Here is a 12,492-nt window from a genome sequence, read left to right as displayed (position 1 = left end):
TTAAGCGCAGCCCCAAAGGAGCTCCTACATACACAGCATCTGGTTCAAGCCAACGTGAGGGAACTGGTAGAACACAGGTATGTTTTCCTGAAAACAGAAGATCAGAGTTAATACCTCCAGTTTTTGTTAGGACTCAATTTTAGCTCTGTTTCCATCTCATTTAACTTCTGAAGGATGTGGATGTTACAGTACTAAAGTGAAATGCACCCCAAAATGTGTTTGCTAATAAGCCAAACTAACCAAGATGGCTTGGGAGGAAACTGAAAGCCAACACATTTAACAAGGAGAGAAGGAAATATGTGTTAAAGTTGTGTTGCCAGAATCAGATGCCAGTTATTGATGCAGCCAGCTAGAAGGTTGTTTTATGGGAATGAATAACTTTTATGATTACCCTAAGAAAGCCATAAAGATACTAAGAGAGTTACACACTAGGCTTCTGCTGATCCTTGTGGGTGCTCAGGGAAGAGGAGCACAGCCCTGTAAGATGCATGTCACCATTTGTTCTTTTTTTAACCTGGAAAATTGGCAATTGGACAGTAGAAGAACCACCACTTTGGGATGCTGTTCTTTTCTTCCATGGTAGCATATGTCCTGGTATTCATGGATCCCTTCTCAGATTTGACTGTGGTACTGTCTCTGCACATACTCCCACTGAGCTTTTGCACTATGGTTTTTGGAGACTAGAGAAACAGACTTATCTGTGTGCAACAGTGATGGAATCAGTGGAGGCCCTTGGCATTAACTCTAAGTGAAAGCATATGTTTTGCAAATTTGGGGATTTTTCCCTAGGGCTCGCAGGGGATTTTTTCCACAATTAATTACATGACATTTAGCATAATCCTTTGAGAGTGTGTGAGACAGATGCTGAATGCAAAACACTGATAACACCAACGTTGCTTTTTTTCCCCCCAAATGCCAGTCTTGGAGAATTCAGATTTCTTTTATCTGGATGATGGGTCATTTTTCACTCTGTTGGGAGGTCTGTGCTCTTCATTCTTCAGCAAAAAATTCTTCCCCATAGAATTTACACGTCCAGTTGACTTGACATATGCCCCTGGGGTTTCGTGCAGACTCCCCTCAATAATGGAGAGAATTGCACACTGCTAAAGGGTGTTTCTTCCCACCCACCTTAAATGCCTACTTTGTATGAGATAAATCACTCTACGTAGTTGCTCATCTTTCTCACCAGCTTTTACATCTATTTACAGAAAGCTTTAATTAAGTCAGGTGAACATAGGCAACTGGACTGGGAGTGGAGAAATTAATGTTGATCTGAAGATTAAATTTTTAATGTGTTTTAATGCTTTTTTGCATGTGCTTGTCTCCTCAGAGGTCTGTCCAAGACTCCTTTGGCTTTGACCCTGAATCAAACTCAGCACTGCAAGCAGCTTGAAGGCCTGGTGGTTTCTCAGGTGCAGCTGTGCCGCAGCAACCTGGAGCTAATGCAGACCATTATTCAGGCAGCACAGGAAGTGATAAAGACCTGCCGTAAAACTTTTTCAGATATGCGGTGGAACTGCTCTTCAATTGAGCTGGCTCCTAACTACCTGCTGGACTTAGAGAGAGGTAAACAGCACTGCTGGCTCAGTTGGGACTGGAGTCAGTAGAGTAAGCCTCTGTGTGTGTGTGTGTGTGTGTGTGTGTGCTGGAGATAAGAAGTGTCTTGCTCCTGGGAGGCCACGGAGGGACTACAAAGCCTACTTGTCCTGTTCTTTGAGACCCTATTCATCATTATGGTGCCCGTCATGCCCAGACTTGGATTCAAGACCTGGTCTACCACAGCTCTTACAAAGCAGACCACCATTCTGGTCTGTTCATCCCACTGGGAGTCATGGGATGAGCACAGGAGCAAAAGGAGGCAGGAGAGTTCAGGGAAGGGCTTATCCACATGCTCCAAGAGTAGATCACACCACAATGAACAAGATCCCTGAATTCATGTGACTCCTTGCCCTTCTGGGATGTTGCCTTATGTTGAAGAGTTCACTTAGGAGATGTGCTCCAAACTAGTGGTGCCATGGGACATCTCAGCTGCAGTGGGTTGGTGTGTTGGCAGCTCTGTGAGAGACTGTGTGAGTCTCTTTTTGGGGAGCATTTATCTGGCCCAGGAGGCTGAGCTGGAGTTCTTGTCTCTTTCAGGCACAAGGGAGTCAGCATTTGTGTATGCCCTCTCTGCTGCTGCCATCAGCCACACCATTGCCAGAGCCTGCACTACCGGGGACCTCCCTGGCTGTTCCTGTGGTCCCATCCCAGGTGAGACACCTGGACCTGGGTATCGATGGGGAGGATGTGCAGACAACCTCAACTATGGTCTTATCATGGGGTCCAAATTTTCAGATGCTCCCATGAAGATGAAAAAATCAGGATCACAAGCCAATAAACTGATGCATCTGCACAACAGTGAAGTAGGGAGACAGGTAACAAATCCACAAGGGTTATTGTACTTGTACGATCATCTACAGTGTTGGTCACTTGGTGAGGTTCAGTGTCTCTATCAGCTAGCGAAAGGAGTATGTTTCTCCTGGACTGCTCTGAACTCCTTTGGCCGGCTGAAAATGGTGGCTGTATAACTCACCCTGTGACTCAGGAAGTCCCAAATGCTATTATCAGCCCTGTTTGACCATGGATGGGATGTCTCATTGCCACCTGTTGCACAGCCAAGGTTGGCTCTGGCTTGCTTACCCCAGGAGGTGTGGTAGGGATGGGTCCCATCGTGCTCTGCCAAGGGCGTTGCGCACGCGAAGTGCTGCATAAATGTGGAGGATTATCATCTGCATCCAGCAGCAGTTGCCTCCAGCCATCCCTGCAGCCAGGAGGGAGGATTTTTTTCCTTTTTAAACTGCTATGCTAGTGATTATTCTCATATCTGGCACAAGTTGCTTTTAACAGCTTGCATCCAGTGGAGGGATAATGCTTACCATGTGCAGTGCCTGATGTGCAAATCCCTATAGCAGGCCTTCATGCAGCTGGAGAAATGGATGGGGGGGCTATAAAACTGACCCCTGTACCCATCTCTCTGGGGCTCCAGTAGTTCCATAGACTGCTCGTACTGCACAGTTTGGTCCTTCCAGGGCTGCCTGTGCACACAAAACTTGGAGCATGCTGAGCTCATTGGTAGCTTGCTGTGTAACTACAGGCTGAATCCACCTTTGCAGAGCACAACCATGCTGAACTTTCCCTCCCTGGCTCTTTTTTTTTTTCTACTCTTCCCACACTATTCAATTTGTTTGTTTGTTCGGGGTTTGGGATTTTTTAAAATTTTATTTTATATTTGTAATGTCTTGAGTTTTTGTTTCAATTGCAAAGGGCAAGTTTTTGTTTGGGACATTGTGTTGCCATGGCTGGGGCATTCAGCCCTTCCTGGCAGCCCCCTGCCATGTCCCACCAAAATGAGAATTTCAGTGCAGAATCAAAGTAAAAGACTATTTTGGCCCCATGACCAGCAGAAAGGCGGGGTGGGAGGGCCCTGAATTCAACAAAGCCATGACATGTCTCTTACCAAAGCCCAAAGCTGCTGGAGGTTGAAATTGATGTTAATTATCAATTTATGGAATGCTTTGGTATTCATCTCCTTAGTAATTTAGAGGGTGGAAATGCAGCCCAATATAGATATCTGATCAAAATTCAAAATACTCTCCTGTCTTCTGGCTGTAAGGGAGCCATTGTGAAAGTAGTCCTGGACTGATAATGATCACCAAAGAGCTGTAGGATTTCATTCCCTTTGCGAAGCAGATACTCTAGACTGCCTGGGCAGAAATGAGAACAGCAATACTTTTCTATAGCAGTCCCTGCTAAGGAAGTGCCTTCACTAGCAAGCTTGTGGGATGTTTGGAGGTAAGAGAAGGGCATTTCCTAACTCCTGCATTCCTTTTTGCAGGTCTTGAAAGCCTCTCTTGAAATGAAATGTAAGTGCCATGGAGTTTCTGGGTCATGCTCTATCAAGACCTGTTGGAAAGGCCTTCAAGAACTGCAAGACATTGCATTGGACCTCAAAAACAAATACTTATCTGCCACCAAGGTCGTTCATCGGCCCATGGGCACACGCAAATACCTTGTGCCAAAGGATATTGATATCAGGCCAGTTAAAGAGACAGAGCTGATTTACCTGCAGAGCTCACCTGATTTCTGCATGAAGAATGAAAAAGTGGGGTCACACGGGACCCAGGACAGGTGAGGACTCTCTGCAGTGGGTGCTCACTGGACTCTGACCCCAAAGAGGAAAGGGCAAGAGGGAAACATGTATGAATAATGGGCAACTGGGGATGTGGCATATACATGCAGGTAAAGCACATCTCTAACATACAATATGGTTTACCAATGCCTAACCCTGTTAATGGTGGCTGTGGCCAAGACAGGGCTGCTGACACATTTTCCATTACACAGTCAGGCACAAGATACATTTCAGAATTCCCCAGGCAGCTCACCTCCATGGGAACTTGTAAGGATCAAGCAACTGCTTTATGCTGTGTTGAGTGTCAGTCATTTCTTGCAGTCACTGCTGATTAGAAGAGTTGTTACTCTAAGGCTCCTCTAAGGAGGCAAATATTAACCCAGTTAGAACCAGTGTTCCTAGATTGCCTTAAAAAACCCCACAAAAATTACAAAGATGATATTTAATTTTTTTCTTCTACTGTATATTAAAGGTCCAGGTGTGTTTGTATTGTTTATGACCCTGCAGAGGAATTTATTGTATTAATATTAGGGATTTAAGATCCTTATGGTCAAGCCCAGCCTCCACTGGGCAGCATACTGTCCCCTTTCACAGGCAGCAGACATGCCTTTCTCTTCCCGCCATCTGTTTAATTTCCTCCAAGACAAACTAACTCAACATTTCAACAATCTGGGTATCTCTAGGTGGGCAGACCCACCTGATCTCTCTAGTGCAGACTCATCAACAGCCAAAAAATTGTGTGTTTCCAGAATTTTCCTAATTTCTGTTAGGTGGCTGCAATGGCTGGATTTCAATCTCTCTCTGGGGTTACTATCTTGTTGGCTTACCTTTCTTTAGATAGTTATCATAATGCTTCTTTGCTCTTTCTGTTATGTCATGGTGGAGGCTCAGAAAAGTGGCAAGGAGTATATGCCTGGCCTTTTTTGGGATGCCTTCCTTTTAATGTAGTGGACATAGTGGTATTTGGACCATTATGGTTCAATGGAGAGAAGATTTTGCTGAAATGAAATGACCCAAATGCAGAAAAGAGAAACAATATATGCGTGTGGGGATGTGGCAACTGGGGACATGGGTTAGTGGTGGGCTTGGCAGTGCTGTGGACTTGATTTTAGCAGGCTTTTCCAGCCTAAATTATTCTGTGATTCTGCCATCAGCATTTAACTGGTAGAGCTGATCTGTAGATAAGACAGCTGAGTGAGACAAGTCTGTTCTTTTTGTCCCCTGATGTTTTATGACAGTTAATGTCCTGTATCCTCTGACATCAGTGGCTGGACTGCTCTACAACAGCACTTATCTGACAGGTCTGTGGTGGGAACACCAGGCTGATCTTCATTGCCAGTCCAGCAGTGGAGCAGTAATTATCAAGTGAAGATGTTTATAAGTCACTGAGAATAGCAGGGGAAAAGCTTGTATGGAAACTGGTTTCTGAAGGAAAATGTCATCTGAGTGGAAGTGAGGTTTTTGTGGATTTGTATGGATTTTGACATATTTGTGCTTTGAAAAAGACCTCTTTTTTGTGCCTTTCTGATTTGCAAGGAAAAAATTGGTGAAGATTATTTGGAAATTAGTTTTATAGTAATTACATTAAATGAACAGGTTGTGTTAAAAAAAAGCTGAATTCATTACAGATTTGCCAAGTAAAACATTTTCCATGAGCTGAAATCCTTTCAAGGGATAGGGAGGTCCCTTAGATTAGATTAGATGACTTCTTCATCTAATCTTATTTTACAGCAGATTTCAACTTTTTATCCCATCTAGGGATGAAAAATATGTCAAGGTCCTGAAGTATTTTTTTCCTTATGAGGAAAGTAAAATGTGTATTGCAGGCGTCTGTTTGGACGACAGCTGTGATTGTTAATCTGCCAGCCAAGGGTCCACAGTAAGTGAGATTGAGTGAGGATTTAGAAGACCAAGATACTACGGCAGGAGGGGATGACTTTCAAAAGGAACTTGTCAAGAAATACTCCTCATTCTCAGATGTGCAAGATGGTAATGGCCATGGGAGGGGAGGAGGTTGAGATAGTCCCACGCTGAGCTGCAGGCGTCACTCAGGCCAAGTGTTAAGGTTGTGTGTCATTGGGCTTGTTTTCATTACAATCCATTTTCAGCCTCTTGAGAAGATGCCTGGTGTCTCAAAATTGGCATGTGTAATACAAGCCATAGCAACTCCTTTCCTGAGCTAAATTAGTAGAGGAAATAAGTGTAAAATACACACAGTGTGTTTGAAGATTGGTCCATGCTTCCTGGGGGGAGCAGGGAAAGGGAGGTGATCTTCCCTAGTCTCCTCCTCCCATGGATGCCTTTTTCTCTTTGCAATTTTTCTCTCATGAAAAGGCTGCCTAAATGCATTTTAAATGTTCTAGCTCTGTTCCAGCCTGCCGCAGGGCTGCAGAGATAATGCCTAATGACAGGGATAAGGTAGAAGGAGCACAAAAGGGATGCTGTTAGAGAGAGGGCATGGCAAAATGTGATTCATGCTTACTCCAGAAAGATGTAAAAATGCTCACATGGGAATAGCTCAAACATGTTTTTATTTTATGAGTCAAGTCCTGGAGGCATTTGAACATTTTATCTTTATGCACATCAAAATTTTCTGGAGATAGATTCTGCTGTTTCCTAGTAGTCTGTTTTTAAGGCCTGTCATGGCAATGGAGTCAAAAAGGGGTTTTTTTGTTGTGGTCCCTCATTTGATCTACTTTCTTTTCAACCACCTTCCCATTTCCTTTCTGGTCTTTTTCTGGGTGCAGAGGTCAGTCCATGCCTGGACTGTTACAGTGCAGTCCCCTATGTTCACAGCCCAGGAGACTTCGATCTGGGAGTCTTCAGTGTTTTCCAGCCCTGCTTTCTGCCTCCAAAGGGATTCAGAGGGAGAAATATGCCATTAACAAGTCCTTTTCCTGTTCCTTGATTAAAATATTCATATTGATGCATTTTTGTGACAAAAAATGAGCAGTTTTGCAGCATATCCAGGAAAAGTCCTTTTCTTCCTCCTTCACCCCAAGTTCTGGTTCTTGCTCATAGCATGCTGGAAACAGAACAGAGGCTGATGGTTAAGTTGCAACACCTTGGATGTATTGGATTTCACTGTATGCTGTAGGAAACAATCCTGCACTGCCAGGTGGGTGGAAGGGATAATCTAATTGGTGATCCCTCTAATGTGAGGGATCATATTATGTAGACTTATTGTGTGTTTTTCAGGCAGGAAAGGGAATTGAATTACCTTGTAGATGAACCATATGAAAATCCACACAGAAAATGTGCCCTCAGTTGCTCAAAAGCCTTTTGGCATTCTTTCCTAAAAGGATTTCAAAGCCTTCTTCAGAACAAGCCTGAAACATTTTCTAAGACACTTCAGATCTCTTTAGCTTGTAGAAATTTAGAAATGGTTTAGAAATCTGCATGCCTCCAAGTGCTCAGGGTGTATCCAGATTTCAAAGTCAGGGAACTAAACTCAAACCTGAGGTTTGAGGCGTCTTTGAAGTGCTCAAAGGCTGATTAAGGAGCTGATTTTTGCAAGCAGTATCCAAGTCTTCTGCAAACAAGACTTACTGCCACACTGACTGCAGCCAAACTCTGTGTGCTTATATACCACCATCACATTTTCATAACCAATTAAAAATGGTCTGGAGAAAAGTCTAAAGAAGCTGATCTGTGAAGCTCAAGTAAAACTTTCAATAAAAGAAATCAACCACTGGGAAAAAATGTAGATGTTCCCTTCTCAGAGATCTCTTGGACAAAAGCATTTTTTCATCTTTTAACAAAGTAGTTAAGTTGCTCCAGCTTTGAGTAAATGAAAAATAATAGCAGATTATAAAATTTAGATCTCTTTTGTGAGAAAATAAGCAAAAATATGAATTTTCTTTATAAGTAGGGTGCAATGTATCATGTTTCAAAGGCTGTTTAAGATTCCTTAATGAATCCAATGAAAGGGAAATTCTGCAATGCATGCAAAAGCATCCAGCCCCTGAAGCCTTGCAGAGATAACAGAGCTGTTTATTACTGATCTTTCCCAGAGCAGTTTTGGAAGCAAGCCGAATGTGGGAAGGAGCTCTCTTAGGCTGCAGAAATCAGGCTGCAACAAAAAATGTGCTGCAGCTTAGCTGGGTTGATCAGCCACCACTCCTCAGCAGACTCACTGTGGCAAGAAATGTGGCCACTCTCTGGTGATGGCTCCTTGCTCACATATCCTTTCTTTACTGCAATATAAAACATTAGTCACAAATGTCTTAGGTGGGTATGCTTTCTTGGATATGAACATACATGAAGTTGGCTGAGCATGCATCTACTGCTCAGTTTTCAGTATTCAGTGGCAGCCCTTGATACCGCTTCTTTCCTGCTACCCCAAAAATATGCTTTGCATTGTGTGATAGTGTGGGGGTTGTCCAGCCTGTGGAAGAGAAGGCTCTGGGGAGACCTTAAAGCCCCTTCCAGTGCCTAAAGGGGCTCCAATAGAGCTGGAGAGGAGCTTCGGACAAAAACACTTGGAAGTGACAGGACAAGGGGGAATGGCTTCCCACTGCCAGAGAACAGGGTTAGATGGGATACTGGGAAGAAATTCTTCCCTGTGAGGGTGTTCACTGGAACAGATTGTTTAGGGAAGCTGTGGCTGCCCCATCCCTGGAAGTGTTCCAGGCCATATTGGATGGGCCTTGGAACAATGAGTGGAAAGTGTCCCTACTCATGGCATGGGAGCTGGAACAGGCTGATCTTGGACTACATTGTCCCCCTGTACTGAGCACTGGTGAGGCTGCACCTCGAGTACTATGTTAGTGTTGTTCCCCTTACTCCAAGGCAGACATTGAGGTGCTGGAGTGTGTCCAGAGAAGGGCTCCTTGAGGGGTCTAGAGTAAGTCCTGTGACTGAGAGTACTGGCATTGTTGAGTCTGGAGAAGAGGAGGCTCAGGGGAGACCTTATCACACTCTACAACTCTCTGAAAGGAGATCATAGTCAGGCCATGGTCGGTCTCTTCTCCAAGGAAACCAGCAATAGGATAAAAAGAAATGGCTTCAAGTTGAAGTGAGGGAGGTTCAGGTTCAAGTTTAGAAAAATTTTCTTCAGTGATAGATTGGTAAAGCATTGAAACAGGCTGCCCAGGGAAGTCACCAGCCCTGGAAGTGTTTAAAAAATGAGTGAACATGGCATTTTGTAATATGTTTAAGTGGACTTGGTGGTATTGAGTCCAGGGTTGGACGTGATGATCTTGGAGGTTTTTTCTGACCTTGATGATTCTATTCTGTGTTATCATCTTCAAGGTTCCCTTCCAACCCAAATCACTCTGTGATTCTTTGATTACGTAGGCAATGAAATTTCTTAGCAGAAGCTGGAGAAGAGTAGTAGTTATGGGTAGACAACAGCATTTGATGTCTGGTTTTTTTACAGCTTCTTTTAGATTCTCTTAGCGAGGGCACAGGATAAGACAAGCTTTGAGTAAGTTATAATGTGTTCAATGATAGCTGTTTTTGGAACAGTTATTGGATGCGCTACCCTTTTTTTGATGAGATTCGACAAACTCTGATTAAGAAATAGCAAATAATGCTTTTGTGAGTGTCCCAGAGGAACTGGAGGAAACATGCTCTAGCTAAAAATGTCCTTGTACATAGCAGGGGGGCAGGTGAACTAGATGGCTTTTAAAGATCCCTTCCAACCCAAACTATTATATAATTTTATGAAAGTCAGAAAAACATTAGCTTTCTGTTTCTGCTGCCTTATTTAGGCATTATTCCTACTTTCCCAGGCAACATGCTTGCAGATGGTGCCCATTTCAGTAGTTGGGCCAGCTGTGCTTTTTTTTCATTAGTTTAATTAATGTGTGGGGAAGATTGAATTCTTCCTACTTTGAGAGACATGAATTTGATCATAAAGTTTCTTGAACAGGTTTGTGAATAATAAATTTATTTGTGAAAAGAATAATTTCACACAGTAAAACTGCTATGGATAATGAATCTAGCTCTCTTAAACATTTTTAGTCCCTCTACAACCAAATGGCATTGGAGTTAGAGAAAATTGGGTCTGGGAATGATTTGCACAGACCTTGATCTTTTCAGGAGCAAGATTGAACTGAGACTGCCTAGGCTGTTACTGAAGACGTTTCTCTACTCTGCTCCTAAAAGCTGTTTCCCTAAACAACCTGTTCCAGGGTTTTACTATCCTCAGTGTTAGGCTTTTCTTAATCAAAATTTAACTAAACATAATCTAAAATAAAACTAATAATTTCTTGTCCTCTTTCCTTGGCATATAAAAAACATTTTTTCTCTCTCCTTGTAGCAATTATCTTTTATAGAGGGGAAGACACCTTCTTACATACTTCTCTAAATCAGTTCCTTCATTGTTTTCTACTTTCTGAACTGCTCCTCTGGCTCCCCTGGGAACATTCCAACATTTAGCCGCATCTTTCTCAAAGTGTGTTGCTTACTTTGCACTTTAATCCACTGTTACAAAATGTCTTCAACTCCTTCTTCCCTAGCATTATCCCCAAATTTTGAAGCTCACTCTCAACTCCTCATTAATGAAAATACAGGCTGGTTCCAGGATCTCCCTTGACATCTCCTCACTGACATATGCTATTGATAACTCTTTCTCATACAGTTGTTTAGTGTCAGTCTCCAGTCATTCCTTGTGCATGAGAACGCAATTTAAAAGTAGGTAAGATTTTGCCCTCAAAATCTTATATGAAGCTGTGACCTTGATGTATTTTTAGAAATGTCCATTGTGTTACATATCTCCTGAAGGATTTGATTTATTTTTCTTTTTCTTTCTTTTATATACTGCTGCATTACTTGATATTACTGGAGCAAGGGGTACCAAAGAAATAAAGAGGAATTTGATTTAAAAGAGAAAAAAACATTACACAGCAGTACTGTGTTCTGGGATTTGGGACTGCTGAAGTTCATGAAGGCAGATGGTTTCCCTGTGGTCAGAAAGGGCTGAGAGAATTACACAGCCAACGGGATGAGATGTCAAGGAAGGAACATCTCTCTATCATCCCTAATGCAACAGCCCAGGTGCTGGTGGTGTATGCGAAAAATGACTACAGAAAGTGCTCAGATTTACGTTTTACTCCTTTAACAGCATCTCCCTCATCCACTGGGAGATGCACTGGGCCAGAAAGGCAGTTGCTGTGCCCCAGAATTACTTTTTTTATGTCCTTGTAAAAAAGTCCTTATCAATAGGACTGATGGAGTGAGGTTCCAGTGGGTATGTCATCCCTGTTATCATATGTCGTAATCGTGGGTGACAGTACAGAGTTGGCCAGTTTGGATCCCAGGTGCCAGCTGTGCAAACAAAAAAAAAATTAATCCTTCTATCTGCTGTTGGGACAGAGTAAATTGGGACCCACAATGAATTTGTGTGACATTGTTAAGTTGAACTTCATTGATCTTAGAGGTCTTTTCCAACCAAAATAATTCTATGATCTCCCCATAGCTTTTAAAATTAAAATCCCCACTCTCCTCTGCGGGAAGACTCTTAGAAGTTCTGGGATGTCCTTCAGCACCTCTGCTGAGGAGCCACCCCCATGATGAAGCTGTATGGTGTATTGCAGTGCTTCTGCAAATGAGGGCTGGAAAGGGGAGATTTTGGACAGGCATATTGAATGGGATTTGTCCAGCCAGCAGTGTTGACCTTCTCCCTTCTTAAAGAAGAAAAAAGCACTGAGACAATGTGAAAGCCTGTTCTTGAGCCAGAACTTTGGCTGGGATTACTGCCGAAGCATAATTTCTCAACAGTCTTCCAAGTACTTCTAGAGGTTACAGTGTTGTGTTAAGATGCAATCACCTCCCTTCATGTTTTCTCTCTGAGGCTCAAGAGGAGGGCATTTCTCTGAGTTGCTGGAATTATGCTGGACCAGGCCCAAAACAAATGAGATTGAACTTAACCCATCAGTGGGGAGCCTGGTGAGATCACAGCCCTAGGCTCTGAAAGCCAATGTTCAGGGCAGCTTCTGTGGCTAAACTCTGGTCTTTGGACTCCTTTGTCTTCCCCCACTGGCTGAGAAACTACCTGTTTCATCTTGTTTAATGAAAGATGAATATAATTCATATCCAGGCCTATGCTTTAAAACAGAAAACAAAATCTCTGCTTAGTGGCAATGTCAGGAAAGTTTTCTAGAAGCCCATATAGGTTTATGATGGGGTCAAAAGCTTTGTTTTGGCTATTCAACCCATCCATTCTGAATGTCCCCCTTTCCTGATACCAAACTGAGGGAAGCTTGAGGATTTATTTAATTAGATTTTGCTTTTTTCTTGTCTTTGTTTCAGGCTGTGGGGAATGGGGAAGGTATATGGGAAGGCGTATCTCCTACTAGATCCACTTTTTTTTTTTTTTG

At 42.9% G+C, this 12,492-nt stretch overlaps 1 protein-coding gene across 4 annotated transcripts in view; it reads left to right on the top strand.

Moving 5' to 3' along the window:
• WNT11 (Wnt family member 11) overlaps positions 1–12,492 on the top strand; it is a 28,978-nt gene that overhangs the window by 11,568 nt on the left and 4,918 nt on the right. For 3 of the 4 annotated variants that reach the window (XM_008631668.2, XM_017731678.1, XM_017731679.1), the window contains 3 exons: positions 1,331–1,566; positions 2,137–2,414; positions 3,875–4,167. In XM_008631668.2, coding sequence (XP_008629890.2) covers positions 1,331–1,566; positions 2,137–2,414; positions 3,875–4,167 — 807 coding nt within the window. The remainder of the gene's footprint in view (positions 1–1,330; positions 1,567–2,136; positions 2,415–3,874; positions 4,168–12,492) is intronic. The other variant, XM_017731677.1, reaches the window with a different exon arrangement.

Source organism: Corvus brachyrhynchos, unplaced genomic scaffold (assembly GCF_000691975.1).
Source record: "Corvus brachyrhynchos isolate BGI_N302 unplaced genomic scaffold, ASM69197v1 scaffold3, whole genome shotgun sequence".
Lineage (NCBI taxonomy): Eukaryota > Metazoa > Chordata > Aves > Passeriformes > Corvidae > Corvus > Corvus brachyrhynchos.
The sequence above is the reverse complement of the archived record's forward strand: the minus strand, read 5'-3'. Positions and strand labels throughout refer to the sequence as shown.